This window comes from Eleginops maclovinus, chromosome 9, assembly GCF_036324505.1.
Source record: "Eleginops maclovinus isolate JMC-PN-2008 ecotype Puerto Natales chromosome 9, JC_Emac_rtc_rv5, whole genome shotgun sequence".
NCBI classification, from domain to species: Eukaryota; Metazoa; Chordata; class Actinopteri; order Perciformes; family Eleginopidae; genus Eleginops; species Eleginops maclovinus.
Window position 1 is genome coordinate 8,140,066 of NC_086357.1, and position 21,376 is coordinate 8,161,441.

Consider the following 21,376-nt stretch of genomic DNA (forward strand, 5'->3'; position numbering starts at 1 on the left):
CGTGCCTAGTTTAGTTGCTAAGCGCTGTATAGTATATGTGTTAATATGGGAAGACGCATGTTACACATTTTCCAAGGTTTACCCTTGTCATTGAGGGCGCTCTGTTCTGATTCCAATACATTTTAATGCCAACAATTTTATATATCTTGCAAATGTATTGCTACCTCGGGATGTCAGATGGAGTTGTTATTGTGCAAATTCCATATCTAATACAGAGCATATCAAAGCTGTTAGCTATATATGAAACTTGTATAGCATTCAAAACCAGCATCCATACATGTGTTGCACAGAAATCCCAAGAGTTTAAAGCCCATCATCCCAAAACGTATGCCTGCCACTCGAAATGTTTGTTAGTTGTAGGGAGCTTGTGTATTTTCACAGCAATGTGACCTTGTTCGTTTTTCAGGATAGCACATTTTCGGAAAAATGGGATGTTTATTGAAGTTTCAATATAATGACTGAGATTAATTGACATTTCCCCGGGAGCATTTCAACATTTGGTGAGACCTGACTGGTAAAGAGTACGGATTAAAGTTTTGAAAAGATACTCTTTTTTAAATTTATTTTCTCTTGCAGAGCCAGTGGGTAAAGACGTGTTTGCTTGAAAGAGAATACCTCAAACAGCTTCATTGAATAGAATGTAGTATTCTTGCTTCCTACAATATGAAAACTATTGTGAAAGACAAAAACCAACAGACTAAACTTTGTTTCCCATTATCGTGCAACATACTGTATTACTTAACCTCCCAATATCACTCACCCTCTCAAATGTTGAAGATTATTTTTGTCTTTTCAGAATTGTATAGGCCTAAAGCAGAGAAATTGAATACGTCCATCTTTTTTATATTCCAATCCATGAAGGGGGATCATGTGCTGGAAATCTGTTTTACTGTTTACCTGCAGGGGTCAGAGCTGCCACTCAAGCATCTGTACCTGAACTCCACCTGCTGTCACCTGTATCCTCAGGGACCGCGCCCGGGCCTCTGTTCACTCCCCCAGCAAGCCTGAAAGGAGGCACTTATCCTATTTCTGAAATCAGATTCTTTCCACTGCGTGACCATCATCACTCTACGGATATTTTTCAGACAGAGTTCTCTTTGCAGCTCACCTGGTACTAGCTACTTGAGCCGCAGGAATATAAAACATTAATTAGTTTTATTGCATTTTTCTTTTCTTTTTCTTTTCTTGTTTTTTTTGTTTGCTTTCCTGAAACCAGGGACTTTTAAATGTGTTTAAATTGGCTCAACTTTGGATATTAACAAAGATTACCACAATAAAGGGTAGGTTTTTTTATGGCTCTAGCATTATAATTTTTGTACTTAAAGGACTTCACTTTACTATTTTCTGTACCTTAATGTCACTAGCATGTGTAAACACATTCCTCTCTAATATGGCTTTCCCTCTCCAAAGATCACCCATTAAAAGATATCTTTACTGTCTCTCACAGCTGTGTGTGTTATCATTAAGAGTCATTGTCAGCGATGTAATTTTCACAGTAATTTCTCTGGGATGTGAGCTGGATGTAATAGCACAGCATGCATGTGAAGATTGGCCACATATACAGTGATTGTGTGTGTGTGTGTGTGTGTGTGTGTGTGTGTGTGTGTGTGTGTGTGTGTGTGTGTGTGTGTGTGTGTGTGTGTGTGTGTGTGTGTGTGTGTGTGTGTGTGTGTGTGTGTGTGTGTGTGTGTGTGTGTGTGTGTGTGTGTGTGAGAGCAAGAGAGATACAAAAGGTCTCGGCTGATGAAAGAGGAAATGCAATAATTTATCTTCTCCTTTTATTACAGATTAAAATGGGCTGCTTCACATTCGTCAAATTGATGATGGTCTTGTTCAACTTGCTTATCTTTGTGAGTATGTTTTTGCGCTCTGATTGCATGCTCCTATATGAGGAGGGGGTTTGGGAGAGATAAAAAGTTGTGTGTATTAAAAAAACAAACAATAGCTTTCATTACAATCATTTCATAGTGTCCTTCAATGAAAAATGTGTTACACAAACATTTCAGATCACTGAACCAGAAGGCATACATGATGCTCCTTTTTCTCCTTGCCATAACAATTTTCATCTCATTAACTTCAAAGGCTCTAATTTTGCCACCTTCATCTTTGGCTTAATGTTGATAACTAATGTGGTTTGTGAAGTGGAGAGAAACTTTGGCGAAGGTAAGCTGAATTTGCCCGCCGAGTCGGGCCCACCTGGAGTCCCACTGTCACAGATGAAGCTCCCAGCACAAGTCATCATTTTCCTCACATTTCCAATTTCTGCATGAGTTACGCTGCTTGATGAACTCGATACGGCAGCACTTAAAGTCACAGCAGCGCACTGATTATGATGTCTCTTTGAAATGTTAGCCAGCAGTGCACGATTGATGAAATAATTCTCTTCTGCTCATAAAAAATGATGCTTTAAATGGGACCACTCCAACAATTCGGCTGTATTTCAAGTTCAGCGCCATCATCTTCGGGGGACATCTGCATTCTGAGAATGTATATTTTGAGGAAATTAGTTAATGTTGTTCTGAAAATCTGGGTCATTAACTTTCCAATCTTGATATTAAAATGTTATAGTTTGTCTTTGCTATGTAGAGAAGTCAGTTAAAGTAAAGCTGCTAACTGTGATGCCATACAGAAAACCCTAACCTTAGCCATAGCAATAGCTTCATATGTTTCATGTCCATCTGTAATTATTGTAATAAAATACATTTTAAAAAGCTGAACCGCATCATTTAACCTTACATCGGTCATCTGTAAAAGAGATAAAACCAAACCTCCAACCACAGTTGTTGACATTGTGGTAAAACCTATTTGACAGTGAAACGTGATTAACCATAGTTCCAGACTTAAAGGTCCCAAGTTCATGGTGTCATCTCATGGATAGAAAGAGAAGACACCACATATAAGTTGTACTTAAACATAAAATAAGATCAATTTATAAACAAACAAAAAAATGTTTTCGGATGACAACAGGTTTGTTCATAGATGCAGTTAGACCAATAACACCAGCTTCAGGCTAAGTACTTCTGTTTAAAATCCTTTGTGATTTGTGATCTTGAGCTGATTCATAATGAGTTGACAATTGTGACAGAAAACATGTAGAATTCCTTGGTTTTCAGTAAAAAAGCAAGGTAGTGCTGTTGTCTTTCAATCGGAAGGTTGTGGGTTAGATCCCTGACCCTGAACGTAATATGTTGACTTATCGTTGGGCAAGATACTTGAAAATGGTGTTTGAATGTTAGTGAATGTTGGCTACCTTGGGCAGGTGGGCCCTTGCATGGCTGCCCCTAAACACTCCATAAAGGAAGTCCATTGACCATTTCCCACCAAGAGACATTGATCTACGGCCAACCCGAAATCCAATTTGCTTTTAAGGAGTTAAGAGAGCTGTTATTTGAAACATGCGCACTAACGTAGCACTGTCATCGACATAAAAACGAATGGGACAGTATCCTGTACTGATTGTCATTATTGAATATGTGAAATCATAGCTAAAGAAACCTATTTAAGAGTTGATAGAAACAGCAGGATGCAAGTTCGCAAAAAATAAAACCTTTGATTTTAGTTCCAAGTGTACCTCGCCTCTGCTTTGAAGCCGATCAAAATGCATTGGAAATTAGAAGTGTCTCCATGTATGCTTTGTGTGTGCAGATCTGCGGCCCGAGAGTCGGAACTTAATCAGATTGTCTGCTCTCGGTAATATGACCCACGAAAATGGGTTTTTAAACTCAACTGACGTCTTTCTCATTCCAGCCTTTTCAAAGAGAACCAATTCCATTTCAATTGGGGTGGGACAGGCCCGTTCTCTTTACTGCTCCCTCTGTATCTTTCTATCTCCATTCACCTCCCCCTCTCTGGAGAGCGTTGCCTCCTATTCTGGAGCCTGTTATTCATTCACTCTCCTCTAACCCTAATAGGTTATGTTTCCCATCTCAATGGATACGACACTGCTTCTTCTTTCCCCCCACTTTCAAAAACCTGATTTACTTCCAGTGCTTTTGCCATGTGGGTGTTTAACTGACAGGGCATCCACCTGCATATGGCACACCATCAAAGAAATTAGCTATTTTTAAAAAAGGAAGACATTGTGCCAACTATAATTAGACGTAGTGAGGGATGATGGGGGCACATATGGAATAAGAGGGGGAATGTGCTTGTCGTATCGCATTTAGCCAAAGGTGCAATGATGGCACTGAACAGGCTCAGTAGACTAGAAAAGGAACCCCGGAGTGAAAGGTGGGGAAAGGCTGATGGAGAGTAGAAAATAGATGGAAAGAGTGAGGCCAAGGTAGGGAGACAAAGAAAATGATGATCCCCACGTGGGAGACATCAGCGTCTGACAGGAGATGTGGCATGTCGGGGCCTGAAGCAGAGCGGAGGCGGCCCCCTGACTGCAACAAGCCTGATGGAGCCTGACAGACAATATCAGGTTTCAAACATGGTTTCTGCCGAAGACGAGAAATCACTCAGTTCGCGGAGTTCAGAGTGAAATACACAGAGGAGACGAAGGAGGATAAAAGGGTGGAAAATAAGGTCAGAGGTGGAGAGATGAGGAGGGAGAGGCAGACGGAGCGAGATAATGAAGGTGGGATCCGGTGATTTACAGAGTGTAATGTGAAACATGTGACATAGTTTGGATTTTGTTTGTGATGAACAGGTTTCACGTTTTGGATTTCTATGAATGCATGTCAGTGTTCCCGCTGTAATGCCTGCTCTACCGTACATTCTCTATAAAGTGATGTTAAGAACATGTAGTGTGAGGTTTTGATAGGTGCATAAGCATCACAATCCACCATCTCATTTAATTGAGGATATCTGGTTAAAATATGATTTCTTTTCTCACGATTCACAGGGATATGACTCTAGGCATAGTATACTTGTCGTCCAGTGTGTGGTTGATTGTATTTGGTCAGTTGCGACCAAAACATTCAGTGGCACAATCTCTAAACCAAAAAGGCAATATCTCCTTCCTTCAGGGGTGGCTAACATATCCAAGCCAAGTCTCCATGTTGTTTTTGTGCTATCCTATTTTTACTCTAAACTTTAAGCAAAAATATAATTGAAGTTCGGGGATGATGTATATAACTATAGGTATTTTCACATGTAGCAAGTTTACAAGCTAGTTTTAGCTAATAAAAAGCTTGCTCAAACATGATGACAAATACTTTTTGGACTTCAAATCAAAACCCCGAAAGCTTCCGATGCCAAAATCATGTAAATCTTTTTTTGAATTATTATTACATATGTGGAGACAAGTCCTTGTTCTCATTAATTTCCTAACTTGCAGACCTGAAAAATAAAACCTATGTGTCTTTAGAGAACAGGAGATTTACACCTCCTTGACTGTGTAAGCTATAATGCTGTAGCCTACTTATATTTCAAGTTTCAAGTTTCAAGGTTTTATTTGTCATATGCACAGCAGATACAGCGTATATGTTGGCAATGAAAATCTTATGTCGCGTGCTCCTCCAACAACTCCACATACATGGTGCAAATAACATAAATAAAATATATGCACCTAAAGGCTCGCTATATTCAGCAGCACAAGAAAATCAATAATTGGCTTTTTGTCTATTATGCCTGTGACATGACATGAGTGCGGAGATAAAGGCAAGCATGTAAAAGGGCAGTTATTTCATTTAGAAAAGTAAAAAGAGGCCAAGTTGGTGTTCATGTCTTGAAATTCATATTGGCCCACCCGAGGCGGCGCCTCTCTGTCTCAGAGATGGAATCATCCTCTCTGAATGGAGTGAACGATATTGAGGTGACACAGTGTCACTGAGAGGTAATAGTAAGAGAGAATTAGTCATGTAAGATGGCCTCTTATTTCCCAAAACCCATTATCTCCTCAAGGGCTGTTGAACCCTCCCAAATGATGGACATTTTGCTTGCCGTTTTTAAAGATATTGTCTCCCCTTTCTGGCAGTGATAGTAGCCCCCATAAGGAACCGGCCACAGTCACAGAGTATGGCAGAAGCTACGTTTCTGGAAAGGATGCTCCAGTCCGACACTCCAGATTTTAAGTTTGTGCTTGCATAGTTTTTTTTGCACTGATGTATTTTGAATATGTTTGCCTGATTATTCTGCAGTTGGGCGGCTTGACCTTGCTGGCCATGGGGATCTGGGTGAGTTTGGATGGGGGCTCCTTCCTCCAGCTGCTGGGACCTTTCTCCATCCAAGGCATGCAGTTCGTCAACGTTGGCTTTTTCTGCATCGCCATCGGTGCCGTGCTGGTCCTCATGGGATTCCTGGGCTTTTGTGGGGCCCACAAGGACAGCAAGTGTCTGCTTCTTACGGTAGGTCAGCTTATGGCAGCCCATTGGTCATGGAATCGGTAAGAAGATGTTTTGATTGATCTTAATGGCACAAACTTGATTCCATGGTGTTCCACTAAATACAAAGTGAATGTAAAAGTGCAGTTTACTAAAGGACTCAGGTCTGTTGAAATTAATAAAAAATGAACAACAAGTTGGCAAAAACTCAACAAAAAATGTGTTTGTGAAGAATGTAAAGCCATACTAGCGGTGTTACAACACACTTAAAATAAACAGCCACCAATTAAGGGGAATGCTGATACGCTAAATGATGATTTCTTAAGGTGACACCCATTTTGATACAAGATAGTCAAACTAATTTGCAAACCAACCATGTAGTTAAGCAAATAGGTTAAAGTTAGGTTAATACAAGCAAACACAGTCAATAAGTCATTTAAAGGTGACCAACATGTTATTATTAACTTTCCTGACCTCAAAACAAATCTTTGAAAGGCATCCAACATCCAAACCAGCAACCTCTGAAGGTAGTCACATCCTAAAGCACACCGTTTTACTCTAAATAATCCATTATTTACCAAAATGAGCATCATGCTGTATTAAAAAAATACTTGAACTAGCAACTGAGATAATAACAATTTAAGAAAAACCTGTACTGTAGCAAAGAATCGTGTGGGAAGTACAGTCATTTTCTCATAGACTTCTGTTGAAACAGATATGTTTGCAACCAGTGGACTCACCTCCTGCAGGCCATTAAAGATAATGCATGTTCAAGGCACATTATTGACCTCAGTGTTACCACTTGATTGCTTCCCAGTGCCTTAAGAAAGAGTTCAACAAATGACATTATGATGTAAAACACCATAAATGATCATGTATGGGTTCATAAGGTGCTTTCACATCCAGTTGCTCCACATTCAGAATCACACCCATCCTTCTATTTGCACCCGGCTCATCAACCGCTCAGCTAATATCCACATTCGCCCCTACATCCTCATTCATACCTGCTACCTCCGAACAATACAATGTACATTATTATGCTCATTATCGACAAGCTAACTACCTCTTAGTCCACTGCAGTGAGTCTAATGAGGAGCACAGGCAGCACTTTTCCCCCTGTGGAGCACCCATCATGTCCACATCTCCCATTGAGTTGAATAATGACGGTGCAGCTGATCCTACAACTGACGGGACGAGCAGGAACCAAAGCATCGTAGCTAAGGACTATTATGGACTGCATAAAAACAACAAATGAGATGGTAGAGCGGAGCATTTGGGTTCTGTGTCTGCTTATTGTCCCCCTGTGTAATCATCCAAGCTTTATCGACAGTCTGTGATTGTTAGGATCAACAATAGCTGTTTAAAAATACTCAGGATATTCAGATATTTTTTAAACCTCAGAATAATTTATATTTACCTGGTGTTTGAAGCATTACTTTTTATTTGTACAATATTTAGTTTTTAAAGGCTGATGTATTCACTTAAGGAGCAACTGTTGACTAAAGGGAATCCCTCAGCTTATGGCACTAAGAAGCATACACTTTTACCTTTTCATGCAAATACTATTGCAGATAATTGCTAGACTTGGATTTGTAAAACTGACCAAGACCATTTTCAATATAATTAAGCACTTAAAATGTTCTCCTTGTCTCCTCTCCTTCCCATCCTGCAGTTCTTCTCCATCATCCTCATCATATTCATCGCTGAAGTGGCAGCTGGAGTCGTGGCGTTGGCCTACTCTTCATTTGTAAGTCTCCCCCCTTCACCTCTTCTTCTTTCCTCCCATTCACTGCCTCATCAGACATCCCCTCCCTTCTCTCACCCCTCATTCCCCTCCTCTTCCCTCCCCTTCCTTTGTCTCTTAATTCGCCTCGTCCCTCTCCGGCTTTCTCTTTCACCCTCTCACCTCCTCGTCCCACTCTCTGGATTTTATCTCCATGTAAATTCTCCATCATAGCCGCAGCCATCATTGAATTACTGGCTTTATGTCCGCCTCACTACATTCGGCTACTTAATGACTCCGGGATAGCCCAGGGCCATGTGTGCCGTCTCCAACTTTGAGCAATTTATTACTCTGGAATATTGAAGCTAAAGCATTTTATATGCAAAATAGTCTATTTACATATGTGTGGCACTCTCTTTCACACACACACACAAATGCCCCATTTACATTTAGTGCCACGTATAATAATTACAAGGGTTTCAAATGAGCTATGTAAAAGGAGGTTAGTGGAGATTGGGACCCTACTAAAGAAAATAGAGAGTGGAGTTTTTTATCCAATCATGGGATGTTTCTGAGTCCGCAGAAGCAAGAGAGGTAATCTAACAAACATCCATCCAGAAGGAGGAGAGTGGCCTTCCTTGGAACCTCACTTGTAGGTGCTGTAGTTGTTGGGATTGGTGCAAGATACTGGCAAAAGATATGGACAGGGGCATTTTATGAGTGAATGCTTATGCGAGTCGGTTTGGAAGGCAAAAGCAATAGACATGTTGTCGTTTAGTTTGGAGGACTTCTTTTGAAGCATATATTTAGGTATTGAAATCCTTTTTTCTTAAAACAAGATAAGGTTATTTCCAATATATATTATCTTGTTTGCAGTATTATTCTGGAAAGAATAAGCTCTATGCGTGTTAGTTTTCCAATGCAGGATGTGTGCATTTCTTATATACTCGGAAAACAGTGGTTTATCATTAGAGACTTCATATGAATTTCACCGTGCATCCTGTTTGTTTGGTTTCAATATAGTGATGTTAATTTTGGTCTCAGAAACAAATAATATGTTCTCCTCTTTTATTAATGGCAGTACACGCAAAAAAAAGTTAGCAAAACTTGGATCAAAGTCAAACAAAATGTACTTTTCTTTCAGTATGCCACATACACAATAACAAGAGTCACGTGCAAAAAATGACTTTCCAGAATTGTGGTAATACATTATGTTAATGTTATCTTAGTTCATATAGCATTTAAAAGACTGATTATTTTTGGATGAGATATTATGTATTCACTTTTTAGACATCCTATTTTGTGACTACATTTCTGACAATTGTATGCCATACTATACAATAGTTATTTATAATGTTTTAATGGTATACTGTAGTGTGCCTTGTTTTTGCATCTTTTTTTATAGCAGACTATACAAAGGCTTTTTTATAAAATACTTTAATATGATCTTATGACAATAAACTCTCCAGCTTGACTTCACATTGTACCAGGATACAAACAGTCCTTTCTAGAAAATGTTCATTCCTTCCTGTTGACAGGTTAATCAAAAATGATTAGGACTTTTTTGTTTTCATTTACTTCTCCCACTGCCTCCCTTTATTTCATGTTTATTCTGACTCCATCTCATGCATTTTGGTCCTGTCCAACCCTGAGTTTGCATGCTCTCACACAAAGAAGCTCAACGAATGTGTGTGATTTTGTGATTGTGTCCTTGGAGGCCGAGTTGGGAGCGCCGCTGGTGCTGCTGAGGCAGTTTTGTTGAAATACATTTGCTCCATCTCGCTCGCTCGGTTAGCTCAGCATTTGCAAATGCCAGACAGGCTATGTAAACGGCATCTGGCGAGGAAGGGATCCACAACAGCCAGCATGTCGGAGCAGCAAGAGAGAAAGTGCGAGGTGTGAGCTATTGTCTAAAGCTCAATGAAATGCAAGGCATTACTCAGATGCGTCGACCTTAAACAGATCACAGATATGGTTTATAGTCTATTTAATGCACTGTGTCTTTGCTTTAGCATCATCCGTTCATTACAAACACAAAAGGACATCATAACTTCAATCACGGATATGAAAGTGCGAGAGCAGCTGTCCATCTTGTGCTTTTGATAAGAAACAATAAACACAATAGCATCCCAATAATGAATATGGCCGATGCACATCTAATATGCATATATATAGCCGCCTGTGTCAATAAGTAAAAGACAGAAGTGTATACAATGAAGGGAGGCTGTAAATAAAGGGTTGATCTATTCTGTCCTACTTATCTGAGGCATAAATCTGCCTTTTGGCCACCGTGCCCTGCAGTTCATCTAACCAAAGAGCCAATAACCTTCAGGTGGTCGGAATAACTAAGATTTAATAAGCAATTTCAGCAGGCATTATGAGAGGCCGTCTGTGGTCATGGTTGTTCTTTCTCCGCCAAGTGATTCGGAAGTGACCAGGGCAAGATTTATTAGTGGGGCTGATATGGACTTCACACTGGATGAATGGAATAGATGTGATGTGGCGTTTAATGAATCACACGGACGTCTGTGTACAGTAAAGGAATGATCCCTCAAAACGTAATCCAATACTGATTGCTGTTTGCTTTAATATCTCGCCAGTAAGAGGAGATATTAGGCCCCGAGTTAGTGAAGTAAGATGATTAACTCCAATTACTTCTGCTTTAGAGCTGCGCCGATCAATATCTTTACATTAACAATGGAGGAAATGGCTTTGTGTATGTGAAAGGGGTCACTCATCATGACAAACCCAAGGAGCATCATCACCAGCTCAACAGAGCCTTTTAGCATCCATTAGCATACTAATTATTTGCTATTTCTATGCAAAAAAAGGCATTTTCTTGTGTTGTACCAGCCAGAGTTTTTTTATTTTTTAATAAATGTTTAAACAAAGGTCTTTGAAGATTCTAAAAAATACTTCCAAAATGCAGTAAGTTGTCTTGAGGCCATACGCAACTTTTCCCCACTAGCTTTTGCGAGTATAGCTACCGGGATTAATGTATGCAAAAAATGGATTTACATGTTCATAGGATTTAAACACATATTCAAATTGTACTAAAACATTAACATAAACTGTATACCTTAAAACTTCACATGTATTCAAATAACCTGATTTTGTGCTGGTCTATAGACTGGAATATGGGTCTTCAAACCTAGAAATGAGTTAGCATTTTAGCACTTCCTGTTCCCTCATCTCAAATTCACATTTTTGTATTTCACTGTGTGCTGTGTGTATGTGTGACAAATTTGATTCTTGTTTCATCCTCCTTTTCGATGTGTCATTAAAATAGCAGTTTCTAACAACTGACTAAACGTCTTAACGTCGAAGTCCAACATTAGCTTAGACATGATGATGCGTCAGTGATGTAGTGGATAGCCTAACGTTAGCTTTTAACATCTGCCGATTGCCGACAAAGTGGTGTTAATATGTGGAGATTATCCTGCTGAACAGAATGTGTTGAGTATCATAAATGTGTGTTTACCAAAGAGCTTATTTTCTGCAATAGAAATCAAGCAGAAGAATCCCATTACTTTTTGTTGAGGGAGCCCTTGCTTTGCTGTAGGAATACAAAAATATTCCATCACTGCACCACTCCATTAGATGAACGGGGACTGAAACCACGCCTTTTTACGGACCCCCTTTTTGGAGCTAGTGCTAGCTATTAACTTTGGAAAATAATCTGAAACACTGCACAGGACACATTTTCTTTAAGCAGTTACTTGGGTTATTCGGCCATCCACCATTTTTACTATTAAAATAGTAATTACAATAAAACGTACATTGATTCTTATTGATAGCTGGGGATAGTTACTGATTTCTACAGAGAAACTAAAAATAATTATTGACTTCCATTGAAATGAAAACTGCTTTTGGTTACACAATGGTAAATCGAGCCATAATTATCCTGGGAAATTGTACCCAGAGGCAGATAGATTTGCATAGTGAAAGCGAGTCTAATAGGGAACCATTCTAAAAAGGCATCATTATTGTAAGGCCATTACATTGTGCAATCAACATTTACTTCATAATGATAAGTTCAAGAAAAATCTGCCACTTCATCAAGGATCTTTGTAGTGATGCTTAGCTCTGAGGCTAGAATTCAGACAATAAATAAGGGGAACAAACTGGGGCTTTGTTAACAGCAGATGTAACAAATACAGGTTGTTCAAAATATGTATTTGTGCTCTTTCAAATGTTTTACTACATTTAAGCATATAAACCGATGGAGGGAAATGTGCTTTAAGAGTAATGCCACCAAGCAAGGCTTTGTCTCATAACAAAGCTTTGCTCAGCTGAATGTTATATGATTCTCATTTATTACTTTTCCAGGTATTAACAATAACCAATTAGTAGTCGTATTGCAGTGAAGGATATCGATAATTATTTCAGAACAAGCAACACTCTGTAAACAAAAGATCAATAACACAGAGCAGAAGACTTTTATCGTGTGTGTGCCGGTGGTGTACTGTACCGTATTGATAGATGCGTTATCGCTTTCGCCTCACTGTGCCGTGTGTGGCTATAGTCTTTGTCCTGCCTTTCCACCATGTGTGTGAGTTTGCAGGGGCCCATATCAGTGTGTAAGAATGCGAGTGTGTGTGTTTAACGGGATGTGGTGAGGTGCAGGGCAGAGTGACAGTGATGAATTAGCCGGCTGGTAATAACCCTCTCTGATCTCAGCCGCTCTCACTGCTTCTTGGGGGGCACTTTTAATTGTGGCATGTATCCCAGCATCCCCTCAGGCATCTCATACGCCTGTCCCCTTCACTGTACACATGCTCACGCTCACACGCTCGCACACACACACACACACACAGGAGATGCACTTTCAGACACACGGGGTGCACGTGGCCACATGCGCGTACAGTAAAACACACACTCTCTCTCCTCATCAAATGGGCCTTTGTGTGACTGTACGCGACGGGATTATTAATCAAAAAGGAAAAAACAGACTGAGGAAAGGAGGATGGGGGAAGGCGGGAAAGAGAGCTAACCTGTGCGTTTGTGGAGGAATTCTTCCACAACAAAAGACTGCCATTTTTTGCACTTTAGATAAACAGGAAAAGTGGACAAAATGCTTCCTGACCGAAGCCATCAGGAGCATCTATATATATGTAAATACTCCCCAGTTTACGACCATATAAAGCAGACGAAGAATTGAGAATAATGGCTCGTCATTTTTTGATTTATTTTCATTTTTTTCCAGGTGCCATGCGGGGCTGTTTATTTCCCAAGTGCTTTGTGTGAGAGGAGATTTATTTAATTTCTGATGAATAGGTGACTCCCAGAGAATTACCTTTTCTCCCAGTGAAATCAGCAGCAGTATATTATTTTCAGGGGTTTCCATAGTGGGGTGTGTATTCTTAAGTGTGCGTTTGTGTGACACTGTTGGACTCAGTGCACTGAAGAGGGGTGCTTTATATCCGCCCACAGGAGCTTATTTGCATTTAAAGGCCTCTCATCTACATACCGGACACTACAGATACGACAAATTATATTTTAAACGGTTCTGGAAAGTCAGGACATATAAGTCAAAGTTGGGAAATTGCAACAAAAAAAAATGTCAATCTTTTGTGGAATTTGGGAAACATTAAAAGTTACAGATAAGTTTGTCAATAATAGATAGTTTGGACATTTTGGCTAAAAAATTGCATTTTGTGAGGTATAAGGATAGTTTTTGGAAAATGTATGAATGAGTCATTTTGGATGAAGAGGACATTTATTATAAGCCAGGAATACCTGTTTTTGCTAAAGCTAAAATTAGTTTCAGGATAAGGTAAGAAACTCAGGAAAATGTGATTCCAACACACTTCTAAACATGCATATGTATGTTTCCCTCAGGCTGAGGGGATCATCAGAGCGTGGGCAACTCCTGCTTTACAGAAAGACTACGGCAGCGATCCTGTGGTCACAAAGATCTGGAACACCACCATGACAGAGGTACAGTATGTCGCTTTCACCAAGTGCATATTCAGGAACGTAAGAAATGGACTGGTTCTGCATATTGATTCAACAAACTGCAAATGTATGTAAACAAAACCACACTGCTTGTACTAGAAAATGAAGCTGGGCAAAGAAGCGCCAAAAATGTTGAAGGAAATTCTGTTGCCAAACGGTGGTACTAACTACAACTACAGTCTCACTATAACACCAGGCAGCACTAAAAACTTTTTTCCTTTGACCCCAGTACAAACACTTTTATAGCCCTCTAACAGGGTGCTCAAACATTGTAAAATGTGCTAAAAGTCGAATCCAGAGTTATTTTCCTGTTCATTTGACTGTGCCGCGAGGGATTTTAGCGAAGTGGATCAGGGGTGGGGCTTATGGAAAACTCAAGTGGGCCCAAGACCCCTAATGGGGTACTTTTGCTCTCGAGTCAGACTATTTTGGCTTCATGCGCTAGCTATTAAGCAAATGGTGTACTCTGTAACCAGTTGTCTTTATACATCTATGCCAAAAACAGTCAAGCAATTTAATCCAAGACCTCCCTGTTAAAATTCCCAATTTAGCAGAATACATAAACAGATTTACAGCTTGGTACAATAAATAGTTTTGGTCTATATAGAAAAAAAAAATCAGTTCCTTTTCATGAAAAATCAACATGCTGAAACATGCTGTATAACTTTTCACAGTCAAACCCATGGATAGTAGATACTGGATGATGCTGGCTTTCAATTGTCGTAAACAACGGGTTTATTCAATGGTTTCTCCCCGTAACACTGTCCTTCACCCAGCTGAACTAATAAAACATCAAAAGCAGACTGCCTGTGGCTAAAGTGCTAAGCTACAATGTTTGAATGGAAATCAAACAAAAGCGCTAACAGAACTGTAGAGCGTACATGCCGGCCTCCTGGGTTTGTTCCAGTTTTACCTCAGCTCACCTGCACACATGCATCAGTCAAGGCCATCCCCTCTTCACCTCACAGAAAAATAAACTTGTTTTGCCACTAGTGTGACAATGCAAAGTAAAGGGTTGAAAGCATGTTCCAACCTTGACTTGAAATATATTTTCTTACTTCTATCAAGAGAAGCAGAAGTTTTGGTTTAATTTCATGTTTATAAGTAAATGGAATTCACTGTGTCAAATTCAGTGTCATGGTAACTCGATATAACACACACAATACATAAGTGCAACATAGTGAATGATACTGATCTGTTATAAATTCTTTATGCAAAACTCTTTTCCTTATTTTTGACACTGTATAAAAGTGGGGGCGGAAGGGTATGACATGCAACAAAAATTCTAAGGCTTGAAATTATATGGCATCTGAATAGAAATACTTAGACGCCAAACAGAAGCTGAACTAACAACCTAAACTCACACAGCAGCAAAGCTTTTACTATGCTTCCAACAAAAAAAAGCTTCTTAAAGAAATTGCACATTGGATAAAAACAACTTTTTCTCCACAAAACTCTATCCTCAAGTGTATCCTTGCTTTTCCTCTCAGCTGAAGTGCTGCGGTTTCAACAACTACACAGACTTTGTGGGCTCTAAGTTCGAAGAGGAGAACGGAGGCAGTCTTCCACCCACCTGCTGTTTGACATACAGCGCCCCCTGCAGCGGCATCGAGGCTGAGCCCAGTGATGTGCAGGTGAGATGGAAACCACACTACAATTTAATATAAGATACATATAAAAAGTATGAGCGGAAAGGAGAGTTGAGTACTCTCTGCCCAATGCAACGGTTTTATTTATGTGTAAATATTACTGTCAAGTGTGTCACTCTTGTTTGAAGTGATTTAGACAGTAACAAGACATTAAATTGAGCAGCAACTTGAGGCTAATGCTACATATTAGCTGTTGCTAATTAGTTGTTACTAGCCCTGATTTTCGATGTCCTTTTTTTTGTGCCTTCGTTTGTTGTCTATTGTTTGTATCATGTCGATTTGTGAATAATTGATGATTATATTTACATACATCCTCTTCTCCTCAGGGCTGTTTCAAACACATCTTGGAGATCCTCAAAGAGCACGCCAACATTGTGGGAGGCATCGCAGCAGGAATGGGAGTATTAGAGGTAAAATAACGTGAATGTGAAAGGCATGATTGAATTTTTGGAAAATGTGCTAGCTTCGGCTAAAAGGTAGTGCTTTTGTTCCTCAGATTGCTGCCATGATAGTGTCCATGTACCTGTACTGTCACCTCGACAACAGAATCAGCTGAGACTCCTTCTCAACAGGAACAGCAGAGGGATCACATGATCACATTCTTCTGCATTATTTAATAATATATGAATTAGGATGGGCTCTTTGTTCTGGTCCTTTTCAGAAAAAGTTTAATATGATGAAAAGAATCGAGCAACTTTATTTAACATAGAAAGAAGAGTTTTATAAGCTACTACAGAGGGGAGATATTTAGTTCTGCAAATAAAATATATCAAACAGCATTGATGATGGTTGATGTTACCAGTTGTTCATGGTACATCTATTTTTATTGGTTTTGGGCCTATTTAACCTTTAAAAACATTGTTAATGGGACCACAATTATTTGAGCTTTATGAGCTATACAAGCAATTGTTGGAATAACTATGCATATTGTAAAAAAATGTGTTTGTAGTTTGGAAGTCTGCAGCTCTATGGAGCTTTTTAGGCTTTTTTTAGATGCTAGTTTTGGTCCCGTCTGGTTCTCATGTTTCTAGAAACATCAGGCAGCTCTGATAAACCCAATGAGCTCTACATGCACCAGAACAGCAGTCAAACAAGACAAAAACATCCTGAAAGAAACACAAAACTCCCCGAAAAAAAGGAATTACTTTAATCCCCAAAATAAATTAAATGTTTTCACCTTGTTGTCACACACACACACACACACACACACACACACACACACACACACACACACACACACACACACACACACACACACACACACACACACACACACACACACACACACACACACACACACACACACACACACACACACACACACACACACACACACACACAGATGCGTGATGAGGCTGTTCAGGCAGCCCTTAAGCAGTTAAGGGTTAAGTGCCACGTCATTTCTACATTTCCTACGCAAGGTTTTCTTAGACTAAGCTACTACCACCAAAAAAGACTACAAAGATAAGCAGGACGAAGACAAAGATTTGTTAAATAACCACAAAGCAACATCAAAGCACAAACAACAGAGAAACACATGAAAGAGATATAAAGCAGCCACAAAGACCAAAACGACCATAAAGGGATGGCAAAGTACACCACAACAAATATGTGCTCTAATGTAATATCTATGCCCAGGGTCTCATTGTTTCAAAATGCTTTTATGATTGAGATGTCCAAGACCGCAATTTATCCTTGTTTTTCAATAAGAACATGGCAGTACCGCTATGCTTTTCTCAATAAAGTGCTTTGTTTAACATGTTTTCAAAGCTTATTTGCTCTGGCGATGCATTTGAATGGAAGCAGCAGACCTTAATACTTCTTTTGTCCCCATACTATTTATCACTGTTCCAGCTCCTGCCGGTGAAGATTACATGCATTGTGACACAAGGCTGGGTAAATATTGACTAATAAAAGGTCTGACAATAGACAGGAGGCGGAGCGATGTTCAGCCATGCAGCAGGTTATCTATCGCTGCTGAATTTCTGCTTTTATCTCAAATGCTCAGGCTTTTACAGAGAGAAAACAGCAACAAGAGAGAGTCTATATAATAGTATACTTTGAATATGAAAGAGAGAAACAGAATGGCAATGATAGGAAGAGAGAGCAATCAACATGAACAGAAAGACAAACACAAAGGGTGCTACAGAAAGTATTGCATACTTAGCGGAGATGTTTTGAATTTCCTCCATCATTTCATTCCAGTCTTGTGTACAAAGACGTGATTTCCGTAGCCATATTTTAGTTATAGATTTCAGAGAAGAGACTTTTCAAATCTTCAGTAAATGCCAATATTGAAAGTGCATTGATCAATATTTCAACATCAACAATGGATCAAATGTCAACGCATATTATAAAAGGTGACAAACCTGCAGAGAATTATAACACAACTCTGCGGTTCTACTCAGCTGTACAGAGCTTTTGGTTTCTTTTAGCTCGTTGTTTTGGTTTTATGACCCACATTTTCACACACCATTGCTCTTATTGGCAGTGCTGTTTTGAAACTCTGTTAAACCCTCACTTACAATGAGCCCAGAATCAAACCAGGATGGACAAATAACATCTCGTCTTCACCGTTACAGCTAGATCAAAATGTTGCAGGAAAACGCATTCATGCTTTTATTACATCTAGGCTGAATTATGGCATCTCCCTTCTATCAGGCTGAAAATCCATCTTCAACACGTACTATGTGTTGAAATGCTGCAAAAACTACTAACAAACAAAAGGGCCACATCACTCCAATTTTAGCAGCTCTACACTGGCTCCCACTAAAGTACAGAATTGATTTTAAAATACCGCTTCTTACTTGCAAAGCACTAAATGGCCAGGCATCCTCGTACGTAAAAGATCTTTTAATCCGCTATTGCTCCACCAGAACGTTACGCTCCCAGAGTTCAGGTCTGTTAGTGGTTCCCAGGGTCTGCAAAACCAGATCAGGAGTCAGAGTGTTCGGCTACCAAGCTCCCTTTCTCTGGAACCAACTTCCTGCTTTTATCAGAGGCAGACAGTTGTCTTAAGAGTGCACTAAAGACCTTCACTTTTAACAAACCGTTTAGTAAGAGCTGGTTTCAGGCATGTATGAGGGAGTCACTTTAAACATTTATCAGAAGAGCTGCTGTCAAATATACGTTACTATAATATATTCTTGTCAGTAGTTTATACTGAATTAATCATAGATTTTCGTTTGTAGTCATTTTACATGTAAGCATTCCTTCCATTTTTCTTTTACGTCTTCTATGTCCAGGTCTTTATTCCACTTTCAGTAAATATTTTGAAGTAATTCCTCATTGTTCTCAGCAGTGATATTATATACGGCGCAGATAAGTTTTGTCTTTTGATTGTTTGGTTTTGAAATTTCTCCTACTTGATTTGTTTTTAAAGGTCTAAATTCCCTTTATTCTTCCTTCTGGTTCCTACATTTTATGGTATTTAATTTTAGTGTACTTTTATTGGTGTATTGTGATTTATTTAACTTCTATTTTACACTCTAGCTTGTCTTTTCATTATTTTCCAGTAATGTTTTTGTTTACAATGTTGTTTGTTTCTGTAAAGTCCACTGAGACATGTGTTTTGTGATATCAGGCTGTATAAATAAACTTTGATTAGATTTAGATATGCTAACCAAACAGAGGCTAAAGAACGTTTAACAGTTGAAACAAACAGTGCAAGCGAGTGGTAATGTTCCTTTGTGTCAACTGTTTGCTAAAAAATGTCAATATTGCAAATTCCACTGCCTCAAAATGGTCCAAAGAAAATCAGCTTAATTCATTGGACTTCGAAGATAATATACACTCAACTCGATACTTCCGTAACATTTCAAGTCTTTTTTTACTTTATCAATAAACTAAGACGTTCAGTATGTTACAAAGGTTATTAAAAACAATGAACGCAAAACTGTTGATGCTATTGAAACAACATGGCTTATAATTATAGGTATAGTTAAGGCAAACAAAGGCTAGGTGTGTGTTTGGGTGTGGGTGGGTGTGTGTGTGTGTGTGTGTGTGTGTGTGTGTGTGTGTGTGTGTGTGTGTGTGTGTGTGTGTGTGTGTGTGTGTGTGTGTGTTTGTGTGTGTGTGTGTGTGTGTGTGTGTGTGTGTGTGTGTGTGTGTGTGTGAGTGTGAGTGAAGGTATATATGAAGATACCAAATTATAAGATAAGGTTTAAAGTCAATAAAATGTGTTTCAAGAGAATAAATAATATAGAAGATAAAGGCAAGATGACTTTGCTCTCCGACCTCTGTTTTTTTCTGTGTGTTTGATTAAGTAACTGAAAATAACCTTTGTTGTAATATAAATTCTGCTGAGGACACACACTGATGAGCATCATGGCAAAAACAAGGCATGTAGAAATGGAGACAAACGGCGAGAAGACAAACCACGGTCTGTTTTCCATCCAATTATACACCTGCGAGGTATTTAGAGTTAAATCTTTCATCATCTCAGTGCTTCTGAGCTCCATGTTTAACAATAACCCCCGGCTCTCCTATCCCTCACACACACACACACCAACAAAATCAATATTCCATCTACATCTCAGCCATCAGCCTCTGAGCTCGGCTGATCAGAATGCTCAATAGGTCAAAAATGACATTTAAAAGGCGGCGAATACACACACCCACCCACACACACCGATACGAACTAGCGACTTCTGACTGACAGGCACAAATGGCTGGGTTTGGAGCTGGTGATGACAGACATTCGTATGTGTGTGTGTGTAAGGAGGAAACAAATGCTTCATTGCTGCATGACACTATGGAACTGTCAGTTAGTGCAACACACGCGCATACACCCCCACACACACACAGAATTGCTATCACATGCAATCATAAAATCCATCATAATTAGACCTGATGCAAATGTTCTCCAGCCGACAGGTTCACAAACACAAACAGTGACATCAGCTCACAAACACACATGAAAGGCTTCATTAGCAGTAGTGAGGTGCCTGTCAGTGACGGAGAAAAGATGGATGTCCACCTGGACAAGGGTCATGCACCCTCAGATGTTTTCAATCAGAGTGGACTGTTTCCAGTAAAAAATGAACAGTTCTGGTTTAGAACAAATTGGATTATATACTTATGTTGATCGTTTAGTTCCTTTGTTTCAGCAGTAATGATAATACAGTGGTATGCAAAAGTTTGGGCACCCCTTAGGAAAACCACTGCATCAGTTTGTCACTTGCTGAGCTTTTGAAGCAGCAACTTCATTTTAACATATGTTATACCTTATGGTAACAGAAACATCTCAGTAGTGAAATAACTTTTATTGGTCAAACAGAAACATGTTTATGTGCATTCAAACAAAAATAGGCATGTGCATAAATTTGGGCACCCCTAAGAAATAATTCCATTAATATTTAGTATTGCCTCCTTTTGCTGCAATAACGGCCTGTAGACGCCTCCTGTAGCCACAGACAAGTCCCTTAAGCCTGGCAGGTGGTATTTTGGCCCATTCTTCCACACAAAACGTCTCCAGTTCAGTCAGGTTTCTTGGCCTCCGTGCATGGACAGCCTTCTTCAAATAAATCCATACATTTTCAATGATGTTAAGGTCTGGGGACTGGGATGGCCATTCCAGAACATTGTACCTGTGCTTCTGCATGAATTCCTTGGTGGATTTTGATCGGTGCTTAGGATCATTGTCCTGCTGAAAAATCCAACCCCGGCGTAGCTTCAACTTTGTGACTGACTCTAGAACATTCTTGTCAAGAATCTCCTGGTACTGTAAGGAATTCATGTGGCCCTCAACTTTAACAAGTTTTCCAGTACCTGTGCTAGCC

The 21,376-nt window shown here is 39.5% G+C and overlaps 1 protein-coding gene across 1 annotated transcript; it reads left to right on the forward strand.

Moving 5' to 3' along the window:
* Positions 1–1,063: 1,063 nt before the first annotated feature.
* On the forward strand, positions 1,064–17,353 carry LOC134869854 (tetraspanin-1). The gene is made up of 8 exons (XM_063891789.1): positions 1,064–1,280; positions 1,788–1,850; positions 6,084–6,290; positions 7,939–8,013; positions 13,831–13,929; positions 15,438–15,581; positions 15,923–16,006; positions 16,093–17,353. The coding sequence occupies exons 2-8, from the start codon at positions 1,794–1,796 to the stop codon at positions 16,150–16,152; spliced, it is 726 nt and encodes a 241-aa protein (XP_063747859.1). The 5' UTR covers positions 1,064–1,280; positions 1,788–1,793; the 3' UTR covers positions 16,153–17,353.
* Positions 17,354–21,376: the final 4,023 nt, after the last annotated feature.

What these genes read in the sequence shown, in the direction of transcription:
- LOC134869854 (XM_063891789.1), top strand. Translation starts at nt 1,794, where the DNA reads ATGGGCTGCTTCACATTCGTCAAATTGATGATGGTCTTGTTCAACTTG. An exon ending in GCAAGTGTCTGCTTCTTACG is followed by an intron (nt 6,291 to 7,938) that starts GTAGGTCAGCTT and finishes CCCATCCTGCAG; the next exon opens with TTCTTCTCCATCATCCTCAT. An exon ending in CAGGAATGGGAGTATTAGAG is followed by an intron (nt 16,007 to 16,092) that starts GTAAAATAACGT and finishes TTTGTTCCTCAG; the next exon opens with ATTGCTGCCATGATAGTGTC.